The 25,454-nt window shown below is 37.3% G+C and overlaps 2 protein-coding genes across 5 annotated transcripts; one reads left to right on the plus strand and one right to left on the minus strand.

Annotated features, from left to right (window-relative positions):
- The first annotated feature begins 8,536 nt into the window (after positions 1-8,536).
- LOC113695516 (homeobox protein knotted-1-like 11) lies at positions 8,537-13,135 on the plus strand. 4 transcript variants are annotated; one of them, XM_027214640.2, is made up of 6 exons: positions 8,537-9,482; positions 11,341-11,461; positions 11,984-12,177; positions 12,264-12,395; positions 12,483-12,619; positions 12,697-13,135. In XM_027214640.2, exons 1-6 carry the CDS (start codon positions 8,796-8,798, stop codon positions 12,734-12,736), a joined length of 1,311 nt encoding a protein of 436 aa, XP_027070441.1. In that variant the 5' UTR covers positions 8,537-8,795; the 3' UTR covers positions 12,737-13,135. The 4 variants fall into 4 exon arrangements, with proteins under 4 accessions (XP_027070441.1, XP_027070444.1, XP_027070443.1 ...); XM_027214643.2 differs by having other exon boundaries at positions 12,705-13,135; XM_027214642.2 differs by having other exon boundaries at positions 8,538-9,482; positions 12,789-13,135.
- Positions 13,136-22,457: 9,322 nt separating this feature from the next.
- Positions 22,458-22,916, minus strand: LOC113695249 (uncharacterized). The gene has a single exon (XM_027214268.2). It carries the CDS (start codon positions 22,914-22,916, stop codon positions 22,458-22,460), a length of 459 nt encoding a protein of 152 aa, XP_027070069.2.
- Positions 22,917-25,454: the final 2,538 nt, after the last annotated feature.

Below are 25,454 nucleotides of genomic sequence, written 5' to 3' on the forward strand. Positions count from 1 at the left end.
CCATTAAGCACGCTTTGATAGGAGTTTCAAGTATTAGTTTTTTTAGAACTTTATAGGAAAGAGTATAAATGCAAGGTACGATAATTATTATAAATATACGTGTTCATGTGACAAAGTTAGGTATAATTTAAGCATTTCAACAAGTACTAACAGAGTTGATTCCAGCAAAGTTTTACATTGGATGAACGCATGATTAGTAAGGCTAAAATGTGTTAGTTTGGGAAGTGAATCTAATTGAACAGTTGTACATATACTTCCTTGTAACTTGTTACATTCACCTGTAGTTGTACGAGTAGTTTTGATGATACTGCTGGTGCATGCTAATTTGCACAATAAATATTCAGATGGATTTAGCCCTTTATGCCCCAAAACGGGAAGAAAAAAAAAAAAGAAGAAGAAAGATTTGCCTTATCCTTATTCTTTGTGTGAAGGGGATTGGAATTTCTCGCTTTTCATTTTCTTCTATTTTCACTTGTTCCTTCGCTATGGTTAATTGAACTAGTGCGTTTTTGTTTTTACGGTAAACATTTGTTATCATTTATCAGATTATAATTTATGACAACCAAAGGGCTCTTGGTAGAATTTTATCCATCCATTTGCCCCGAATATTTGGACAGTGATTAATTTAGGCACTTTCCCACAAAATCCAAAGGAGAAAAGCCGCCGCCACATCCACATTGACGACTGTTGAGCACTTGAAACTCTCTTTTCTTCCAATTTTGAGCACCTGCACCCACTCGTCGCATCACTTTTGGAGAAAGGGTGAAAGCATATTCCTTATGGTGGTCGATACACTAGGCCGTCACTCCCACTTCCTGAAGATGACTGAATTTCTCAAAATATAATATAACTGAATGTGCATACGTATTTTTTTTTTTTTTTACTCATTTGCTCTGTCCTCGGAGAGATTTAAGCCGTCTCCTATAATATATCTTTTATTTTTCTTGGTTTTTTCATTAATTTAACTCAAGATGACATCAAAGGGCTAATTATACTTTTCTGGGAGATGGTATGACCATGCTTAAATATTAATTTATCTTTCCGCCAAAAAAAAAAAAAAGATTGGTTTGAACGGCTGGTTTTCATTTTTTTTTTCCCCGGATGTTGTTATGGTCCGGATAGACCAACCTCTTCGTCGTAATATGATTGCTGAATTCTTTTATCCCAGGAGAAAATCTATCATAGTTTTCTTTTCTTTTGTTAGGCCACCGATTCCGGTTCGAAAATTGCTTGTTTTGATTTCTTTAAAAGGTAGAACCAGAACCGAGCATTACAAGAATGGTTACAGTTACGACGGTTCTGAAACCTTCGACTCCCACCCAGGTAGAGCTGTTAAGTCAATCGAGTAGCTCGAAAGCTCGTTAGAGCTCGGCTCGTTAAGCCTCGAGCTCGGCTCGTTAATTTTGGTTAACGAGTCGAGCTCGAGCTCGAAACATGCTCGTTTAGTTAACGAGCCGAGTAAGCTCGGTTCGTTTGATACTCGAGTAGCTCGTTAGAGCTCGTTAATAAAGGGCATATTTGTCATTTTAGAAATCAAAATTATAAAAATTAAAAATTATAGGTTTTTATTAAGGTTAATTTGCACGAGCTCGAGCTCGAGCTCGTGAAACTCGACTCGTTTGTGATAAACGAGTCGAGTTCGAACACATTTTAAAACTCGTTTTCCTAACGAGCTCGAGTCAAGCTCGGCTCGAATTAAACTCGAGTCGAGCTCGGCAACCAAATACTCGGCTCGACTCGGTTCGATTAACAGCTCTACACCCAGGTTTCATTTACGATTTAAACTTGAACCATGACCCTGTCTCAACATCGTTCATAGGTTATGGTAGTGTTATACTAGAAAACATGCAAGCAGTCAAGCAACGGGTCTTACTCAGCGATTGTAGTAACAAAATCACGGTACCGGTATTAAGTGCATAACTTCCTCCTCACATGGGCCCAATTTTCCAGTCTTATACAACAAATTTGGCTTGATCTAAAACACAAATGTCCTGTGCCCCTTATGGACAGCTCGGTTGGTCACGAAAGCCTCCTTAGGAACCGTTGTCCAGTCCCACCAGGATTCGCGTCTCATGATGACCGTGTTCGAGGGGTTGGGGCATCTCCTCTCGGATCGCAGGGGATTAGTCGGGTCCAAGGCCGGGATACCCCTGCGTCTGAAAAAAAAAGAAAAAGAAAAAGAAAAATAGAACACAAATGCCCTACGCCTAGAAGATATTTTGTTATTGAAAATAACTGTTCATTAGCGCATATGCTACACAATAATCTACGATCTGTATAGTTCGGCCATGCATGGGGTGCTGCTGCCATATTACATAAACAAATGTTTCATCGTAAGGATTCCATCATCACGATTCTTAACTAGGAAAGATAGCTTTCCAGACAAATTATCTTCCCTCCCCTTTTTTTTTCTTTTTAAGTAAAAATTATCTCTACGTTCGAAGTTGTGCGTCACCATCGCGCATGAGATCTGTCACCAAATTAAAATGAAAGGCAAGGGAAAATGTAGGTTACTAATTCAACCAATATAGGTGTAGAATAAGTAGATAATGACGAAGTATCAAGCATTATTTTTGATCCTCTGTAACCCCACAAATCTCAACCAAACAAAAATTAAGGACACCAAGAAGATGACAAATTTCCAGGCTGAGCTAATCGTTCTACATTTTCGCGTAGAATCGGTCAAAGTACGCCTTAATCAGCTTACTCCTAAAGAGAGATATATATATATATATATATATATATATATATATATATAAGCGGAACACATAGCGCTCAAAATTGAAAGGTACTAAAACAAATGAATTGAACCAGACTCTCTCCATCACTTTCCTCCCCCAACCATTTTTCTTTGACGGTTATAACTGTTAATAAAAAGACCTTTTGTTCTTGCAGATTGAGAAGTAATTTAATTAGTTATGCAGAGTCTTGTCAAGAGTCCACAGCTCGCTCCGCGAATAGAACAGATTGCATGAGGCGAAGGTACCAGGCAGTTTGGTAATAAAGAATCGAAGGATCAAATTGGAGGCTTTTGAAATTCATTCAGTCTTTTTGCTGCTGGGCAAGCCATTATTATTATTATTATTATTATGTTTGGAAGCATCTTTGAGCTGGAATTAAACCAAGAAGCCGATTCTAGATGTAGCATTCAAAGTATTCATCTTGACTTGCGCGTTCAGCCAATGCTAATAGCCTATTATTAGTAGTAGTATCTTCTTCTTATATCATTAGTTAGTTGGCCAAGAACATAGAGGGTTTCCATAGGACACTGCACTACAAATTAAATGAATAAACCGTCCAAAATGAATCGAAGGATAAGTAAAAATGAAGAGCATGACATGCATAGATAGCTGTTACTTTTGGACGGTTAAAGGTCTCTAAGGGGATATATATATAAAGTTTCAATTTTATCAAAGATTTTTTTTTTTTTTTTTTGATAATGGGTGCCCTGCTCGTATAGTATATTTAAATCACACTTGATTTATTACGATGCGAATTTACATAGATATTTATTATTTTCTAGTATATTATATTTAGAAGCTTTGGGCCTGTTTGGTAAACAAGTTTTTTGTTAAATTTGTCTGCTACAAGTTTTTTAACAATTTTAACTACAGTAACTCAAAAAACTTCTCAAAAATTTTAAATTATACATTTCAAAATATCCAAAATTTTATACATTTCAAAAGTTTTTTCTACAACTTTTACAGTAAATTACAGTAAAATTTTAAATAAATATCCGAAAAACTCATTTGCCAAACGGGACTTATGTTTACCTGAATTGACTTTTTTCTATCCTAAAAAAATCACCATTTTGAGTGAACGAGTGATTACTGGATACGTGAACCTTATATCAAGAACAACAATTAAATTAAAAGTAAGAAGAAGCAGTTAACTTCATGGGCATCCAAGAAAAAGTATCACGATTAATAAAATGTTACCCAAAAGAGAAAAAATGATACGACAACCAAATAATAAATGGAAGTAAAAGTAAAGAAAGCATAAAAGAATTGCCGTCGGGGTGACGGCAAGGCATATGGTACGTGGAGTGAATAGGTGGGGGACCAAAGCAAGTCGCGACACGTGGTGAGACCGACGACGTGCAGGACCAGAACTGGGCTAACCTCAAACCCAAAGCAATACCGAAAAAAGAAAAGCTTTGTTAGGCCCACTGACTACCACTACATCCCTCCCTTTTAAAAAAAGAAAATTACTTTATTACCATTGTGTGTGGGCTCGAGGTCGAAGAGAATAGGCGAAAGAAAACTGAACAGCAGCGGCAGGTACCGACCGTTCCCCCTCCGCCAAAGTAACTTTAGCCAGCCGCCGGCGCTACCCCCCCTTCCTTCCTTCTCAGCACACAAGACGAGACGACAGCCAAAAAAGTCGTAGGCGAGTCCCCACGGCGAGGTTGTTCAGACGCGGTGGCCCACAATTTACAGCCAGCTGGGAGGTGTGTGTGGGCCCCTGGTGGCTGGGAGTTTTCTGGGGGAGGGGGGTGTCTTGGCTGACTTGGCTGTCCCTGCTGAAAACGAATTAATTGTCCTGGCGCGTGATTCAACGTGGTCCCTACTACGTGGAGATGATGGGAGTGCCGTGGTCCATGAAAGGAGAGGGCGACTCGTGGAGAAAGGGTACGGAGTTGATGTCATTGTCAAGGTTGCTAACGTCTGGCGGAAAGAGAGGAGAGCAGAGCCCAGCACTACGGCAGAATAGAACAATGGCCAGCGCCAGCGGGCACCGCCCCACCCCTTCCCCGGGCCCCCATTACTCTTGTTCTTGTACGCTCCCTCGCTCTCCTGTGCCGTATTCCAGTCTCCTCAGTATTATCGCTGTTTCCCGCCTCTGTCCCTCTCATCTTCCTAGGTTCTTCTACTTTTTCATCCACTACTACACTCAGCAATTTATTTACCAACCAATTCCTTTTACTGAAAAAAAGAAAATAATTTTTTTCATTTTTAATGAATTCAGGAAATTGGAACATCAGCTGAACCCGTGCTTTTTCACCTTTTCTTTTTTGGTCCTTTTCCTACGAGGACAAAGTGAAATTAAATCGAAACAGTATCTAAACAAAGTGGAAAAAAATAAATGAATGCGACTATGTGTATTTAAATAGTAGTAAGTTTTAATATAAATCACATGCACCAAAAAAACGACTCGAATCAAGTCGAGTTTTAAATTTATCGCACATAACTCGACTTGTTTTTTGTGTGGGCTCAAGTTAGGTTTCAAGATCAACGAGTCAAGAAATTGGAGTTTGAGCTCGACTTAATCAAGGAAAATGCAGGTTCAAACTCGAGTCGACAAGATTCGCGAACTAAAACTAGATTTCTGACTCTTGAACAGCTTGAATTACACGTAATTTTCTGAATCGAGAGCAGTTCGAAGTCAGCCCCAATTTGTATTTAGAAAATAGGAATTATTGTAAATGATAATTGATAGAGGTCAATTATGTAATTTCATATGAACTCAAACTGATCGAGCCGTTCATCGAATTATCGAGCCTACGAAAGTATCACTCAAACTCGACTCACGTGTAACAACAATTTGCTCGAGTTCGACTCAAACTCAATGATGATTGAGCTTGAATCGAATTCTAACTCAATTTGCTCGACTTATGTGCAACCTACTTCAAACACTGCATACACGTAGAAATATTTGGGGCAGGAGTGGAAATGGTTGTACGGAAGAATCCTTTGATTCCTAAATAATGTAACTACTTGTGCAATAGATTACAGTGTTCAGGAACCACTACATTGACAATTCAACCATTGCTGTCCATTTCTTGAAATGTTTGACCCTAATGTTCTTAACATTAATATATTGTTAAAATAACAAGATATGAATGTGCTAGCAAATCTTACCTTTGAATTCGGTTTTACATAATTTATGTGCATAACAATCGAGCTTCCTTAAACTAAAAATTGCAGCCGTACAATTAATTCAAATAAAAGATATTATTGGTGTTTCAAGTTACAATAACGCCAGTTAGTCTGTTTGGGTGGTAGATTGCGCAGAATATTATTTAAAATAATAATTATATCATTTTTGTATTATGATGTATATGAAATAAAAAGGTGATTAAAAAGATAAAAATATGTATTAAAAGATATATTTATAATGCAAGTAAATAATATTCTGGTATATAAGTGCTATTGAAACACACTCATTAATTATGGGTTGTTTTTTATGGATTGACTATTAGTTTTAGCTACAATCAGTGATCATCTATATTTGGTGTGGATAATAAATACAATCACAACCTCTTTTCTTCTTCTCTTTGGACGGTGTATTATTTGTATAAATTTATTTGTTTGCATCATACTCACATTTTCAACTATTTTATTTCATTTACATTATATTTAAAAAAACGCTACAAATTTTTTTTTTCAAAATTTATTTCAAATAATCTCCTATTCAAACATGCCTACGTCATGTTAAAAAGTCAATTTTGATATCAACTTCAAGATCTAGCTATAAATGCAACTTTTTCCATATTAACTTGTTTAATTAATAGTTTTGTTTGGATAGCGGTTTATTTGCAAATTTTTATTTGCTTGCATATCAATATATTTTCTGACCATTTTTTATTTTACATATATTACGTCAAAAAAGCGTTACAATATTTTTTTAAAAAATTATTTGAAATAATCTACTATCAAAATTTTATACAGTAGATTATTTTTAATCATCTTTTTGTATATTAAATTATTATTATTGTTTTGCATATACCGTATTATAAAATATACAACAGTGGTGTCATTTGAAATAATTTATTCAAATAATCTCCGATCCAAACGTACAACACACCACCAAATCTGGTGGGAGAGACAAGGATCCAAAAAATTAGAGACAAAAGAAAATTACAAATGTCAAAGCGCAAAGGCGGGGACATTCACGCGTACATTCTCCCACCCTCATCAATGATCAATTTTTGTCTCATTCTTGCATCTCCGAAACCATCGAAAAGAAACACGGAAATGTCGACCCCATCCCCGCACCAAACAACCATTTAAATAAAATTATCAGGAAATTACTACAAACCCCACGTGGCGTTAATCCGCCCTCCTTCTCAACAATCCACGCTTGTTAACTCCAAAGTCCTACCCGTGTCCCTCGCCAGTAATTGATGTCACAAATTAATAATTATGTGAATATGGAAGACCTTCCCTATAATCTTTGTCCCCCCAAAACCAAAAGCCCCCAACTTTTATCTTAATTTCCAAAGACAACGGAAAGAGCGACCATTCAAAAAAAAAAAAAAAAAGGAGCTCAAGGATAGGAATGCAAAGAAAAAAGAAAAGGTTAAAAGTTGGATACGTAATTACAGAATGTTTTACAAAAATTACTAATTCTTTGAGCAAATTTAGATACCAATAAATAAAAATTTTAAGAATCATTAATAACACATTATGATTGAACAACAAATCAAACTAATTAATACTCTAATAGGTCGAAGTTTGACAAGAGTTCGTCCAAATTTGATTCGTAAATTAATTAAACTAAACATGAAAAACATGTTTGTCGTATTTGAAATATTTTGAAACTCAACTTGATTGAGATAAAATTTGATATTTCTATGTAAAAACTCGAGTTCAAACTATAATTTGGTACTCGATTTGACAAATTGATGGAACACACAAACATGAATGCGAGGAAGTTTGATATGATTATATTCATTTACTCCCTATAAGAAGACCTGCACATAAATTTTGAACCGAAAACACATGCATAAAACTGGTAACAAAATTCACCACAGTAGACCAAGTGGCAAAATTTGTTGTTTGGCATTTGATCATACAGAATGACGAGACCATCAATCATTCTAATGATATTTTACTAGATTTGACTTGTAGTTTTTTGGATCCAACGATGGAGGCAAAGAACCTTCACAATTACAAAATTGATGATTATCGTAAAAAATACTAGTATAACAATAATGTCTAACTAGCCATACAAATCACGTCAAAAAATTACGTTTTTCCATATAAATAGAGAAATTCTAAACCCTAATAATTACTAATATTTCGGAGAGCATGATACTTCATGAAACTTTCTCTTTTTTTTTTTCTGAAAAACTAATCTTATATATATTAACAGTATATATATCAACATATTTGGATTCACGTCATCCACTTAATTTTAATTTGAACTTAAACTGTATTTATTCACATCTTCAGATTTATACTAGTCAATTTTAATTTGAATTTAGACTTCATTTTTTTTGCACGTAACATGCAACTAAATGTGTTTGTATATAAGAGAACACTAACCCCTTTTTTTTGTCTCCCCTTATGCTGTGCCAAACAACAGTACACATTTAAGACTGCAGTTTCTACCTTTTTTTTTTTTTTTTTGGTAATTGCTGCAATATGAATAAATTTCCGGGAAAGTACTACCAAAGTCTTTCTTTTTTGTAAGAAAGCTGCCTTAATCCCTACGTCCACGTCTAAGCTAAAGTATTGCGTTGCAATAAACAGTAGAAAACATGAATACATGTATATGTATAGGCCCCCACCCCCGCACCCCTCCTCCACCCCATCCCATCCATTAACAGTGTGTGAATGTATATAACCAGGGGAGGGAGGAGGTGCTGGAGAGGTGAAAAGGAAAAAGAAACTACTACAACTACAAACTCCTGTACTACCTATTTCTACGACTGCCATAATAGCAGCAGCAAATAAAAAAAGTACTTCAGTAATTAAAATAGAGGAAGCAACGAGCAGGAGCAGGTAGCTGAGGGGAATTGGACTCTGAAGAAAGAAAAAAGAAGAAAGAGTAATAATTGTAATGTACAAATGGCGTACGAGGACCACCACCTCTCCCATTCTTCTCAAGAAGAAATGGCTCTCCACCACTTCCACCACTTTACAACTAGTACCACCACAACCGACCCCCACCACCACCATCACCATCACCATCCCACCGCCTCCTCCGTCCTACGCTCTTCCATCCACTCCCCTCCCGACACCCCTACCTCCGCCGCTGTAGCCGGCAACCCTCCTCCTCCCCCTTCCTGGCTCCTCAACTCCTCGATTCTCAGGGGGCCGCACCATCACCCCTCGCAGCAACAGCCCGACGCTGCCGCCACCAGTAATTTCCTCCACCAGCTTCAGGCCTCCAACGACGACGTCTCTCACCTCGACCACAGCCCCACGGCCGCCATGAGCATGGTACACAAGCGGCTCAAGGATAATCACGCTAACAATAACAACGGCAGCGATCATCAAGCCCCGGCAGTAATGGTGAATGATGAGTGGGAGAAGGACAAGTGTAAGGCCGAGATATTGAACCATCCCTTGTATGATCAGTTGCTTTCCGCCCACGTGTCGTGCTTGAGGATCGCTACCCCGGTCGACCAGCTCCCCAGGATCGACGCTCAGCTCGCTCAGTCCCAGCACGTCGTCGCTAAGTACTCGTCGGTGCTCCGGGGTCACGATCCTCACCAACAGGCTCTTGATGATAAAGACCTCGATCACTTCATGGTACACTCCATGCTCCATTCCTCCTTCCCCCCTTTCTTCTTCGTTGACCCATGTCTCTTCTATGTGGACACTGGACTGTCTAAATTTAAACATAACTTTTCTGTTTTGGATTAAGATTTCAAATAACTCTCGGTATTCTTGCCAAGTTATTCTTCAAGAATTTGAATTTCATTAAAGTTCGAAAAAGAGATTTTTTCTTCCCTTAAGCCCGCCCTCCTCCTCCTTCTGCTCGGCCGGGGCAGAGGGGTGATTAAAGGCCTAATTTTCTTTTTCCATTATGTTATTCGAGTTGTTATAGGTTGCAGATGTTGTGTGATTGATCATCATAACTTGAGTTTTTGGTTGCATGCATCTGATTAGGTGAGAGAAACAGATTTACTACGCACACATAATTTTGTTAATTTGTGATCCTAATGATTAGAACTAACTGGTAAAATTTTGATCTTTGGTAGAACTTTTTCCTTCTGAATTTAGTTTTTAGTCTTCTGTTGAATTGTAGCACGGTTGTGGTCTGGAAAACAGGCATAATTGAATGATTGGAAGCTCCTAATTTCTGGAGATTTACTAGTATGTTGGTTTTTAAAGAGTTGAGATTGTCGTCCGTCCATTGATTGTTATAACGAGCGCCTTCGTATTTAGTGAGCTTAGTAATGGACTAACTATCTAGGTAGTATTACCTTTTCATTTAGGATAACACGAGTAGGAGAATTGGAATTTCTGTATCGTGGAGTCTTTCAGATTCAGGTGAAAAACTTGTAAAGTTTTCATTTTTTATTGGGTTCCTCTGTATTGGTTCTAGTCCTAGTATTAGTATGTATAATGTTGCATAATTATCTTCTTATGTCCGCAATTCTGTTTGTGACTGCTCAGCATGTGGGCCGTTTCCTTTTCTTTCTTGCTTTCTATCATTTTCTGTTGATTTTTTTTTTTGGTGGGGGTGGGGTGGGGGGGGGGGGAGAGACCTAATAAGTGTGTGGGAGAACAAATTCTGGGTAAGGTTGAAGTTACTTATGATGGTTATGGTTTATGCTATGAAAGATATTCATGGGAGTAAAAGATTGCCGTCGGAATATTACTGGTTTTAGTTGTGACACCAATTGGAATATCTAAGTGTCGCATCAAAAGAGGAATCACGTTGTTCTCAGTACAACAATAATTGAAGCTTCATTTTGGCAGTGTTATGGGAATCTCTTTGTTGATGTAATTTGTCAGTTATGTTCCTGTCTTGCATTTATTGTATTGTGCAAGTTGTTTTAAATCGTTTGAAATCTGAAAATGGACAGCACGAAATATCTACAAGGAGAACTATCATATGGAAAGCATTTCCGTCACAAAATTTAACAGATGGATAGATTCAAGTATGAAATTCATTCTAGATTACTGAATTTCTCCTATGATGTAAATGCCATACTTCCAGATGGAATCATGTTTATAAAGACCAAACAACCCAAAAAGTGTAAATGTAAATAATCTGTAAATATCTCTGTTTTGTTTGATAATGTGAAAAGTCTAAGAATAATTTGTGATGTTTTCCAATGATAACCAACAAGAATGTAGCGCAAAGATGAATGACCAGAATATGCAAATTAAGCTGCTAATTTAAATTTAGAAATCTCCTGGTTTTATCTGCTTTCTTTATCTTCTTCTTTCTGCTCCACCACCTATATCATTTCATACATTGATGTTCTGCCATACCCCACTATTATTTGGTGTTTTATGTTTCCAGGAATCAATTTATGGTTTTCACATGTCCTCTGGCCTTGGGTATCTACTTTATGTTTTAATTCATGTCTGATTTGTTCTTTATGAACCTTCACGTTCTTTTTTTTTTCGTTTTCTTTGATTTCTTCTGATGTAGACACATTATGTTCTGTTGCTCTCTTCCTTCAAAGAACAACTGCAACAACATGTCCGTGTTCATGCAATGGAAGCAGTCATGGCTTGTTGGGAGCTTGAGCAATCTTTGCAAAGCTTAACAGGTATGATTTATTTAAGGTTCTTTTCCTCATTGTTTACCTGTAATCGTTGACTCATCCCAATATGAGGTTTTACCAAAAGACGCTTTATCAGCTTTCAACTATGTGTGAGGATTGCCTTTAAACTTCATTCTGTGATCCTTTCTACTGTAATTTTTGCACTGGAAACAATCTTATATTCACCAGATCCTGTATGCCATAAATTATGATGCAAAGTAGCAAATGGCATCTACCTGCATTTCCACCAATTTTCCATTTTGAAAGTTGGGTGAGGAGGGCAATACCTCATACCCTTCAAAATGAATCTTTCGACTTAGAACTAGCAAATCCAGGTATTCATTAGTTCGGTCCTCAAGCTATGCCAATCTAGTTAGCGAAGTCTCTGGTTTTTTGATCATTTATATTGCCCAATTATGCTATGTTCTTCTTGATGTTCCTTCATTCTATGTTCTGTGTTGAGAACATCAGAAAAGCTGCTTTTGAATCTTTACTGGGTGGTCTTGACATAAAACATGCAATGCATAGGGGTGGCGCCCAGTGAAGGTACGGGAGCTACTATGTCTGATGATGATGATGATCAGGCAGATAGCGACACAAATTTGTTTGAGGGAAGTTTAGATGGCCAAGACAGCATGGGATTTGGTCCTCTTACGCCTACTGAAAGTGAAAGGTCTCTGATGGAGCGAGTTAGACAAGAACTGAAACATGAACTCAAACAGGTGAAATGGTGGAGTACATTGATTTGCCATTGTCATACTTTAGCTTTACCTAGTTGGCTGCCACCAAACAATTATTTGCTTCACAGGGATACAAGGAGAAGATCGTGGACATCAGAGAAGAAATTTTACGTAAAAGAAGGGCGGGAAAGCTGCCTGGTGACACCACATCCCTCTTAAAAGCTTGGTGGCAATCGCATTCCAAATGGCCTTATCCAACAGTATGGATTGCAAAACCTCTCCTGGCTATGAATTTGAAAACCATGGTCTATTGGGCAATGCTCTGAGACTTTATAATATTCTTGTAGGAGGAAGACAAAGCCAGGCTAGTGCAGGAAACTGGGTTGCAACTAAAGCAGATAAATAATTGGTTCATCAACCAAAGGAAAAGGAATTGGCATAGCAACCCTTCTTCATCCTCTTCTCAAAAGAGCAAGCGCAAGAGGTACACCGATTGACTTTCATCCTTTTACATAGTTCATGCTTCTTAGGTCGCCTTGTCAAACCTTGTATCTGGAAAAGTAGTGCAGGTGAAAAATCCAGCAACGAGCAATTTATGTGAACCAAGGAATTCGTATTGAAGAAAAAAATGTTGCATCTTTTCGCCCTAGCAGGTTGATCGACTAAATTGCTCCAGCAGATAGCCAGCTTTGAATTGAAGAGCTGATCCAATTGACCATATGTCTGAAGCTGTTCAGGATTATAGAAGCATAGCAAGCTGATAGAACTCAGTAGTGATCGACGACGTGAAATATGAGATAGGAATACAGGTACCGGGGCACATGCTCTCTGTTGTAGCATTTATCTTTTTGGAGGTTGCGTAGGTGAACGTTGTGTCTCTTGTAGACGTACAGTTTCAATTCAGATCAGTTTTGTTTTCTTTGTACCACGTAGTGGTGGCACTGTGATTTTGCTCCAGCTCGTGATGGTTGTGAATAGAAATTGCGGGAGGTTTCGTGTAGATTATAAGTCAGCTGGCACAAAAAGGCGCTTGTACGAAATAATCTGACTTTTACCACCGGAGTCTTGAGCTTGTTCAAGATCATGCTATGAATTATTCAAGAATTAGATGCAGGGCCGGGGGACATAATCAGGAAGCGACGGAATGGTTAAACCCCCAAAGGTTTTTGCACTGAATTTTCATTGTTTCAGTTAAATCCGCTGCGGTCTGGCGTGCTTTTGCAAGCTAACTGCTAGAAGCCCGGAATTTCTAGGTTGCCATGTGATGTGCATGTCTATCGCAATTCTTGACCGTGACTAGGCTGCCGTGGAGGAGGACGGAGGACTTCGTAGAATACTAGTAGTTTTGGATTGAATTTTTTACGTAACATGTTAGGCAACAGCGATCCCAAACAAGACAGGATCTCGAAGGCAGCTGCAAAAAAATTGTCAGTATTAAACACGGAATATGAGAACGTTAACTGTGGATGATGGAATCTCTGCCGGGAGAATCCAACTATTTCACAAGACGCTGGTCGCTCAAAAAGCTAGTAACCTTTACAGCGTGCGCAAATCAATCAAATCTGACGAGAAGTCCCCAGTTTGAGGGACTGACTAAGCAAAGCTCTTGTTTTGTACTAGTTGCTTCGATGCTACTGTTCTCGCTTCCAAATAAATTATTTATCTGTCTTCATGAATCATGAGTAATAATAATACTACTAAAACCTGAGACAAGATAAACGTACTTTTGATACCAGGATATGTCCTTTTTTGTTTATGGCTGATTGGATAACCTACTTATGCCTTTCTTTGTCACCACGTTCCCCACCAGGGCCAAGCTTCCTTGATGATGCGTCTTGTGGCATATGCCGCCAAGACTATGGTTGCTTGTCAATTTACGTCTTCTTCTTCTTTCTTATATATATATTATTTTTTGGGCAGGGGCCGTCGACTTCTACTTTCTTGCCGTGTAAAAATAAAAAATGGGTTTAGTGGGCGCCGTGGATTTGGTCAAACAATTTATTAGCTGGAGACAACTGGAGGGAGACCTTGGACCGGTCTAAACAAGGCGGCGGCTGCAATGCATATGTTAATTATGTCTGGTCTGGGCCCAGGAGCGCTAAAATCGACTCGGACAGACAATAAAACGTGAGGATCTCTAATGCTACTAACATTCCAAGACAGGCACCAGGAATCTTTTACTATTCGCGATGGCACCATTATCATCTGATAAAAATTTGAAGAAAACACAAATTGTAGATACCTTTGCTGGAATGGAAGGGACGGAAAAAGGAAAGGATACGTGAATTGAAGGGAACTCTTATCAATCAATGAGTTAACAGAAAACCAGCAACCACTAAATAACCAACGATCACAAAAGAGGAGAAGCTGCATTTCTGTAAGACAGTAATATAATTAAATACAATAATATTTCACACGCACATTTGATGATCATCAAGGACTCGCAGACGTTCTCTGTTGATTGCTAGATAAAGGAGCAGAAAATCTTGATGAAAAACTGACGAACAAATCATCCTCCTCCTCCTCCTCTTCGCCATCATCAAAGTTGAGTGCATAGCTGTTTGGGGTGTACATGGATTGAGTCGTAGATTTCTTGGGCTTGACGTACTTTCCGATCTTCCTGACAAGGTTCTTCCACTTAGGTCCCGCCACAACCTCTGAATATTCCTTCATGTTCTTCAGCTTGTCCACGAACCAGGATTCCTCGTGGCCGCTATTCTCTCGCAGCAAATATTTGCTCTCTTGATTGCTTCTTTTCCAACCTCCAAATCCAAAGCAGCAGCAGCAGCAGCATCCACTTGGGGAAGCTACCTCCTCCTCCTCCCGGTCATGATGCAGGCCTTCTTGTTCATGCTCTCTTATCGCTGAATATGAGCTAGTAAAGGCCTGTTTCTGCTCAGCTCTGGCCATATATAAAACTCTAGCTACTCTTCTTCTTCTTTTTTTTTTTTTTGGGCTTCTTGTCCTTGTGATTGAGAATTTGATCACAATGAAGCTAGTTTGTAGCTTATATCCGATGGTCGGATGAGAGGAGGAGGAGGACCTGAGAATATATACGTTTTAAGTTTTGCATGCGGTTCGTAGTTGTGGCCGTGTCATGCGTGTGATTTGTGCGTTAGCTAAGGGCCGGCAAATAAATATCCATCTCTAACTTGCCTTTTGGAAATTTAATTTCAATGGCACTACAAGGAAGCACCCGCGCCAGGGAAGAGAACTTCAGAAATGGAACTAAATGAATTGAGAAGCGGGCGTTGACTAGTAAATGCGACTCTTCTCCGAGATAGGGACACAACAATCATACAGTAGTCAATAGTCAATAAATGTATTTATTTATTTTAAGAATGTAAGCGCGCATAAGTAAAACTGGCTCATTATTAAAAAAAAAAAAAAGAAAGTAAAACTGGCTCCGTTCACGACTGGATAAGGATTAACTTGAGTTTAATGATAGTTTTTTTTTTTTTTAATAATCCACAGGAATTCACATCCGTTATATGATCTGTGACTAATTCTGTTCGATCCGCGTCTGAGTCTCTTGCAGGGGAGGCTCTCTCAACATGTTGTCTCTTCCATTTCCATGAGTTTTGAACCTGAAATTTCAAGATTAAGGGATGCAAGTCCCTTTTGCTTGCATCAACATCCGTTTTTGGATACATTCCATGTATAGTAGCAATTCTCAAATACTGTTGCTTAACTGATCATATATTTCAACGGAGTTAATTAATCCCAGAGTAGAAGTCTTTGTATATTTCCTTCATTTACATCCATGGCGTGATCCCTCATCCATAATAATTCCAATATATACCACTGGCGGAGGCCGGCCCATTACCCAATTTATCTTCCAAGCGAAGATATATATAATTTTAGTACAGGCTGCTGCCACCTGCTTTTGCGATGCGTGGGAGGATATGTATTCATATTTTGATTTTCATTTGACAAGTTCCACGTCTTATCCGACACAAAAAAAATATTTAACTTTTAAATAAATAAAATCTTACACGTCTTAGGGTGCGTGCATTTGATAAAAATCTGAATTTTTTTTAAAATTAAAGTCTGAAATTTAAAATTATTAAATTATTGAATTGTTAAGTAATAAGGTCCTGTTTGATATGACTGCGACCGTGTTAAAAATTAACACGAAAATTGCAAGAAGAAGAGAGAAAATCTTAGCTGCTGCTGCTGAGATAACACGTCCATATGCATCATGCTAAAAAGTGTTTGAATATGTGAATGAATGTTTACAAATCAATAGGTCTGTTCCCTTACCTGGATCCTTCTCATGTGATTACTTCGAATATGACTGGAAAGACCACTGACATTCATTCCTTGCCTCCACAATATTTCAGTTTTGTGTTAAATTTAGCCCTAAAAAATTAGCCTTCAAATATCCGAATACGTTTCTTGTTTTCTCTCATACCGCAGGTCAAATCAACCTGATCTTCTATATCAGAGGGAACATAAAGAACATATTTCAATTAGTGGATGCTAATTAAGACGTTCAATGCTCAGAGAGAATTTGATTGGTAAAATATTAATAATTCAGATGAGCTTAGCAACAAATTTTGGAGGACTTTATAGAACGCATCTTTTTTTTTTTTTTTGGCTCAAGAGAGACTCTACATTTTTTTAAAAAAAATTTCTGGTGATTAAATCCGACTGCTTAACGGCTTCAGAGCTATTATTGTTAATCAGTAGTTCTAGACTGGTAGAGTTTAGAAACCTGATGAGAAATCACTTGAGAGAGAGAGAGGGAAGTCAAAAGAAAAAATTGTTTCCTCAAGAAAAGAAAAAGATAAAATTATGTTGTCATCATTACTTATTAGTTTAATCAAGTGGAGATTAAAAATTGAAAGCTACCTGCTGCCCTTTGAAAAAAAAGGAAAAAAAAAAAAAAAAGGCCTACCAGCAAAACCTTACTTGACGTCAACGCATGCGGACGAGTGTGGAATTAGGATTGACTTAAATTATGTGGCTGAATGTTGAAACATCCACTAAAAGACATAATCAATTTCTGGGTTTAGTCATGGAAGGAGGCTAGAAATTGCTAGCTAGCAGGTAACAGGTTCCTTTCGCATGAATAATCAAAACTTTGAACGAAACCATAAACAACTTTTTGCCTTAGCTTAGCAGGCAACAGGACCAGTCTTTACATCAACATCTACTAGTAATACACAAGAATCAGGGCTTTCTCAGATTAGCAGGGGTCTCTGGTATGAAATATATTGTTGTTTGCTTGCTCAATGTAAGGTTTGTTTTTAAAATTAAAAACAAAAAAAATTTCTAGCAGATGAGGATAGAATTTAAGAAGCTGTGAGGAGAAACGGGGATTTGAAAATCCTGACAAGAAGTCTCAAAAGTGCCAAGTATCGCAGTTTACTTTACTACCACAATCTTGTGGCAGATTTGCAATGTGACATAATTCTTGTTTGTGCCACTGATCCTGAAGTTTCCTCAGTATTCTTGGTCACTTAAAGCAACTTATTTCGGAGACTTGGTTCCGTATATATAATCCTCCATAACGCAGCTGTTGCAACTCCAAAAATTCTTGCAATCCGAAGAGCAGCAGCACAGCCTTCTCCAATAATAATCTGAGACCCAACACTTCGACCTGTGGGCTGCAATTGAATGGCAAATCTAAGCAAGGCACCCCACTTCTAAAATCTCAGAACAAAAGGACCATATGTCCACTAATAATGGCGATTATACGCAACCCACAATGAATTTCGACAAATATTCATGTTACGTACTCAAAACAGCAGTTACATGATATGACAGCAAAGTTATTCATGTACGTCCTAACCCTTGTTCAATAACAGCAGTCAGCGAACTGCATCTATACATTTGAAAGCCACGTTTCAAACATCTAGAGTGATGTACAAAGCAAGACATGCCAGACTAGATGTGCTGAAGGCTACTATTCGCCAAATGAAAGGCACAAAAAAAAAAAAACCAAATTTTATTCCCACCACCTTCCGCACTAGCAATCATATCCATGCATGATATTCGGCTGAAGTTGTACGGTAGTTGCCATTAACACTCTACATATTGCCAGAAAAGAACACCAAGGATCAATGACGGAGCCAAGGGGGCAGAGGGGGGCCATGGCCCCCCTAAGTTTTGAGAATTTTAATTCATAATATGTAAATATGTGTGTAAAATAAAATTGGCCCCCCCTAAATTTTTTCAATTTTAGTTTATATTATGAGAGTTGATATATATATATATGAATTAGTCATCTTTGAATGAAATTTCAATTTTGGCCCCCCAAAAAAAAAATCCTGGCTCCGTCACTGCCAAGGATATATATACCAACTGGACCCGGAATTTCCTGATCCTTTCTTACTAACCTATAAAAAAGAAATGCATATCAAAGTTGAAAGTAACCTAATTTTGTAGCAAAGACGACCCATTTTGAGAAGGCAAAAGACAAAAAAGAAAGTTCAGTAAGTACATTGCCTGGACGACTGTGGATACTTCGCCTGTGTGTGATTGATTCCACATTAGATGCAGATGGCCTATTTACTATTTAGGATGGGCCTGGAAAACAAGTTGCGAGCTTTTGTTTCAATTGGATTATGGAGCACCACAATGGTTTGCATTGCTGATGAGTGATGAGCCCACTATCTAAGTTCGGCTAGAGGCCAACCAAGAAGCATGTGGATTGCGGAATTTCTAATTGCATTTACTCCAGTTACGTACCTTTACATGAACAATTTCAGATTGAATATCGTTCTCACGGGAATTGTGGTCAGTGACAATGCGTTCTAGTATTACAATTTTCACCACAAAAAATAAATAAAATTATAATTATTCAGAGTATAACTTTGAGACCAAAAAAACAAAAAAATATTTAAAAAATATGTTCACGAAAAATGTAAAAATTTTGTGACAAAAATCACAATCCAGTAAACAATTCACCTTTACGTGAAGAGCACAACTGGGTGAAGTTCTTTAGTAATGATGATTGCACTTTAATTATTAAACTCACGCTCTTCAGCTGGCAATCATGGAAGAACACAATTAGCCACTCGTAATAATAAGTACTTGAAAGAGTTGTGCGTATGGAAGAATCAAAATTGGTATGGTGAAAGTCCATCACCAGCGGCAACATCCCATAACATCGAAATACAAATGGATGGTGTTGTGCTGGAGGGACAATAATTATAACAACAATGCCATTTTACAGCGGGGAAGTTACATTGGGGGCCGAGAAAGGCAAAATCCCCTCTTTTTAAGTGGAGATATTGGTGTGTGTATGTCTTAAATTCTGTCACAATTAATTGTTTGCTTTGAAATCTAATAGTATTCTCATTGTTTGTTTTAGGTGGATGAGATGAATTGCTTGAGAGTTACAGACGCAGAAATGAGCACATTGACAGGTAGGTGGGGAGCTAGGGATCGATGAAGAAGAGCAGAAGCTGAACAAGGGATTGCGCTCTTAGCTACTCGGTGGAAGGGGCGGACATCTTAGCTGCTGGTATTATGTGAATGAGGGGGCCATCTGGTATTGGTCCCTGCACTCTTTTCCACTGCTGATGACAACACCACGAAAACACGACGGGACGCACACACCACACACACTGAACCCACGCGGCCATCGTCGATAGGCTCGAATATGCTTATTCACATCGTACTCAAGCCATTAAATGGTTCTTCATCATCATATGGATGTATTATGCCCATCTGGTCCGTCCGGCGGTAATTCTGTTTCCATCGGACTTCCCTCTTAATTAGATTAGAAGAGTAAGATATACTACATAAAAAGTGACGATTCACCCAAAAAAAAACATGCTGCTCATCCATGATTCATATCCTTGCCACTCTTTCCTTGTCCACTTCCCATTCTCTGAAAATTACCTATTTAGTGCCGCCACCAACTCGTGCTGAGCTTACAAGCAAACTTTTCCAATCCCATTTTACCATGTGGCTTTTAGGCTCCATATCTTCTTCTAATTAATATATTAATATTGCTGCTTTTCCACTCCAGGAATATTATATAGCAATTATAGCTTAAAGCAGTTTTACTTTTAATTGAAGTACTGTCCATAAATTAGAGCTGTTAAGTCAATCGAGTAGCTCGAAAGCTCGTTAGAGCTCGGCTCGTTAAGGCTCGAGCTCGGCTCGTTAATTTTGGTTAACGAGTCGAGCTCGAGCTCGAAACATGCTCGTTTAGTTAACGAGCCGAGTAAGCTCTGCTCGTTTGATACTCGAGTAGCTCGTTAGAGCTCGTTAATAAAGGGCATATTTGTCATTTTAGAAATCAAAATTATAAAAATTAAAAATTATAGGTTTTTATTAAGGTTAATTTGCACGAGCTCGAGCTCGAGCTCGTGAAGCTCGACTCGTTTGTGATAAACGAGTCGAGCTCGAGCCACATGTACATTTAACGAGTCGAGTTCGAACACATTTTAAAACTCGTTTTCCTAACGAACTCGAGTCAAGCTCGGTTCGAATTAAACTCGAGTCGAGCTCGGCAACCAAATACTCGGCTCGACTCGGCTCGATTAACAGCTCTACGTCCATTCTATGACGATGTCATTTCTTCTTTTGTTTGGAAATGGATAAAGGTTGGATGACAAAATAATAGTACTAGGATACAAAACAAAACCCCAAATTCAAAAGTCACGATATCTTTTTGCTGTCGAGATGAAGTCATGGAAATTTGACTAAAGCGTCACCTTTTCAAGCAGTAGTGTCTTTTTTTTTTTTTTTTTCAACAATCGGAATTACTGGAACAAATACAATAAAGTAAGATTAACACTCAGAAATAATCGAAATCCTGGTGCAAAGCACAATCTAAGGTGGAGCCTACAAATCAACACCATCCAGCCAATTGGTAAGCAACAGTGTCTTTTGCTTGCGTGAATTTTGATCTTTGTTGGAACAAGACTTATCACCCTTTTATTATTATTATTATTTTTGTTTCTACATATGAATCTAAGAAATCAGGAGGGTTATCTTATAAGATATGCTACTTTAAACAACATTTGGTTAAAGCTTTGCGTAATAATCGAGTGCGTGCATGTTTATTGAACATTGATGTCGGTGACTTGGTTCACATTGGTAGGTAAATCTGTATCTTTGTACAAATAATATCTTTGTACATGATCCAAATCCAAGTATATATAATGTTAATTATATAGTCAGCTAGCTAACTTAAAAGAGTCTTAGACTTGCCATTTTTGCTACAACCTTTTGTTACACCTACTTGGCAACTCGCACCAAGTATTCTTTTTCTTTAGGAAAACACTTTTTTTTTTATTAGTTTATGAGAAAAATTAAAAAAGTAATCGCACATAATCGTACTAAAATTCACCTCTAATAATACACAGTACATAGGATTTTTGTTACGAGTGTTTAATACACAATTAAACTAGTCTAGAACTAACCTAACATGTGAATTGACCGACCGACCACATTTAATGCATCCTGTATTCTAACACTTTTTTATTTCACGAGATGTTCATGGCAAACTGAAGCCAGTAGGATCACTTGATACTTTGTCCAACACTACTTTGTACAGCCACTTAGCCTCCTTGCGATGAATCTTTCTGCATTGTTATCTGTCCGAGTTTCAAATTTGAGCTAAGCAGCCCGGCCAAGATCTTCATTCCAGATAAGACTGCTGAAGGACTAGATTCACACAAACTGATCATGGTTCCCGGCTTTGAATACTAAATCCTACAGCTCAGAACCATTTATGTCTTTAGATCCGCAGGAGATTGGCGGTCGGCTCCAGCTCGACAGATTTACAAATACAGCTGATCTTTTAAATTTCACCATTTGGCTCATAAACAACTACAAGCAAAATTATATACACTACACCAGCACTTTCATTCTCCTGTGTACTCTATTTCCAGCAAAGTTACTTAGTACCAATGGCCTTAACACTTCCTATCTGAATCCTCTCCCCCACCCCCCCCCCCCCCATAAAAAAAAAAAAAACACACACACACACACACACACACACGCACGTATAAGGCTGGTTGAAACTCGCAATCCAAAATTTGGAAGTTGGAGAAGAACCCGGATCCCAAAAACTTCACCAGCAACGCCATAAATCTACAGAAAGCTACTAAAACGAAGGAATGTCGAACAGAACATTCCGTACAGGTGTGTACGGCATATCCAGCCTGCCCAAAATTTTTTTTTTTTGGGACTTTTTTATGCTGAGCCTGAGCATAAATGAAAACCGACTACCAAAACACCGAAGAAAGAATTTAGTAGGAAACAGAAAGATCTATCAAATTCAATATATTAAACACTCTGATGTTTCCATGAGCAGAAAAAGAAACATAAATTTTTTACTCTGTACTGCTAGTATTTCATCTGCAGCTAATAGCTGCGATTTCTCTTACAGCAGGCAAGGCTTCAACTGGCTGGGAAGGAGGAAGCCTGGCGGAGAAATTCCTCAACGGATATTCATCGTCCTCGTCGAACCCATCTTCGAAATTCAGCGAATAACTCAGCGGGTCGTATCTGAATTCAGCAGACGGGTGTCTTTTATGTTGCCTGTTGATTCCATTTCCAACGCGGCCGAAAACCATCATGCACTTGTCCTTTATATCGTCTTTCAAATCATGGGCCTTCCTTGCTTTCAGCCAGAGCAAAGTGGGCTTGTCATCTGACGGCAGAGGAGGTGTTGGCGGTCCCGTTGGAGAGTCTAGAACCTGGCGATGGCCGTGGTGGTGGCGGCGGAAGCAGCAGTAGAAGCAGAGCGAGTCTTTGAGCTTGGATTTGAGTGAATGTGGAGAGGCTGGGTTGTGATCGTCATCCAATTCCATTAGTCTAGAATTTCTTTCCTTTATTTTCTCTTCTAGTGTGTGAGTGTGTGTAAAAATGCAGCTAGAGAGGTTGCGGTGGTGATGCTGATATACTGGGAGGGAGAGGTACGTGTAGTCTGGAGAGTGAGGAAGTGAAAAAAGACGAGGAGAGGTTAGCATACCGCGGCGCTAATTCAACCGAGTACAGAACGTGGGGATGGAGGTGGAAAAGCGGTTTTAGTTATATCCCAATGGGATAATATCATAAACCTCCTTGAGGTTTCTCCTAATATCACCTAGCTCTCCTAACGCTTTAAAAATATAACTTATCTCCTCTAATAATTTAAAATTTTGGATACGAGTTGAGAAGAAGTTGGAAAAAAAAGATAAAGTTCATAAGAAATTGGTTTTTAGCGTGCAGAGTTAAATTAGTCAATTGTATTTCTTTGTAAATATCTTTTTTATTTTTCAAATATATATTTTTATGGACTATAGTATTATGATGTGATAGTACCACTAGGCATTATTTTTTAAATGATGGTTTTCTTGAAGTAAACAAAGTGATGTAGGAGCATTTTTTTTTTTTTAGTAAGTAGAAGGGTAATTTAGGGTTTTCAAAAATTTTGTTACACAAATAACAAAAGTAAGAGAGGTAAGTGATATTTTTAAAACTTAGAGATGTCAGGTGATATTAAGAAAAATCTCAGGGGAGGTTTCTATATTATCCCTATCCTATCCGAATAGGAGGGGATTTTTTTGAGATCTTCTAGGGATTCATTAGTAGTTTTAACCAATGTTTTAAAACCCGGACCGTCAATTGAACCGGTGAAGTGAAAGGGTCGAGATTCAACCGGTCGGACCGGTTCAACCTCGGTTCAATGAATTTTTTTAAAAAATAATTTATATAAATATATATGCACAAAATAAGACATGCAATAGACTAATTTAAAACTTTATATGATGAAAAGTTTACTATTTTTGAATAACTTGGATTTTCAAAAATAAAAATTTTAAATTATAAGTTAAAACAAATAAATTTCATTTCAATTTCAATTATATCTACCAAAATAATCTTAAATCTAACCCAAAAATGTCACAATATTTTGAAATTATACAAAATTCACGTCCATGAGAATTTGACATTGTGAACTTAAATTTTAATTTACGTCTTTGAGATTTAGGGATTGCAATTTAAAAAAGAAAGTTTGGAGTTCGAAGGAAGTCAAGAGAATCGAAAATATAAATGCAAACTTGATAAGAAACAAAAAATGAGATAAAAGTGAGCGGTTGTAGCATTAAATAATTTGGGTTAAAGAAAAATAATTCTTTTTTAACTTTTTTCAAATTTGTGTTTTCATTTCGGCCAATTGACTTTCTCACTCAGTACATATTCATTGGAAAGAAAAAATTCTCCATATTCACATTTTTTATCCACTAGAAAATTGTTATTAGCGCCCAATTATTTATCAATGTTCCCTTATTTAATACTTATTTACCAGTCAGTTAGGTAACAATATCCTTATTCAATCTTACTACCTATGATATTGTTTTGAGATTGTAATTGAAATTAAATTTTTAAGTATTTTGTTTATTCACACAAATAAAAAAAATCAAGGAGTCATGATGTAAAGTACGAATGTGTACAATGTAATTATAAATATTTTTTAAAATAATAATTACTTATCAATTTTTTTCCTAAATACTTGTCTACAATGTCAATTGAGCAAGAATATCCCTACTCAATCTTTCAATCTGTTATTGCATTTCAACCACTATTTTATTGTGAGATTGTAATTGAAATTAAAAGTTTGAGTATTTTTATTTATTTTCACAAATTAAAAAATCAACGGGATCACATTAATAATCAAGGGGAGTACATTAACAAACATTGATATACCAACAATATATTTATGATGTAAAGCACAAGTGTTTCTGATGTAATTAAAATTTTTTAAAACATTAACTTATCTAAACAATTCAATTTAGTTACCAAATTAGACCTTGTTTGGATTGTCATTTTTTTTATTTTTTTAATTTTTTCACAAATCTATTTCTTGATTATTTTTATTCTACACACATTAAATCATTGTCGTACATTTTTCTACAAAAATTTAAAAAATAATTTGAAAAAGCTATTTTATTAAAGGATTTTTTTAACGATTGTCCTAACACATTTAATATTCACCTAATTTATTATATATATATATATATATATACATATACTAACAATTATTACTATCTTTGCATTTATATATTTTTTATATACAAAGAAATAAGTTTGATGTGTCTTAGGTTGGGGGTATTTTTAGTTTTTCACTTAATAAGTTAAGTATATATCTACACAAAATAATCGCATCCGCAGGCTATGGTTTAATGGTAAGGGCTTCTTATGACAAGCACAAGGTTAGGTGTTCGCCTCTTGGTGGTTGCAATTTGGGAATTAATTTTGAAAAGTTTCAAAAACCGCCGGTTCACGGTCTAAGCGGGTTTTCACGTTCATCCGGTTTCTAGCGGTTTTTGATTACTCCCCGGCTTTAGCACTAGACCGGACCGTTGGCC

This window comes from Coffea arabica, chromosome 6e, assembly GCF_036785885.1.
Source record: "Coffea arabica cultivar ET-39 chromosome 6e, Coffea Arabica ET-39 HiFi, whole genome shotgun sequence".
NCBI lineage: Eukaryota > Viridiplantae > Streptophyta > Magnoliopsida > Gentianales > Rubiaceae > Coffea > Coffea arabica.

What these genes read in the sequence shown, in the direction of transcription:
- LOC113695516 (XM_027214640.2), top strand. Translation starts at nt 8,796, where the DNA reads ATGGCGTACGAGGACCACCACCTCTCCCATTCTTCTCAAGAAGAAATG. An exon ending in AAGACCTCGATCACTTCATG is followed by an intron (nt 9,483 to 11,340) that starts GTACACTCCATG and finishes CTTCTGATGTAG; the next exon opens with ACACATTATGTTCTGTTGCT. An exon ending in TGAAACATGAACTCAAACAG is followed by an intron (nt 12,178 to 12,263) that starts GTGAAATGGTGG and finishes TTTGCTTCACAG; the next exon opens with GGATACAAGGAGAAGATCGT.
- LOC113695249 (XM_027214268.2), bottom strand. Translation starts at nt 22,916, where the DNA reads ATGGAATTGGATGACGATCACAACCCAGCCTCTCCACATTCACTCAAA.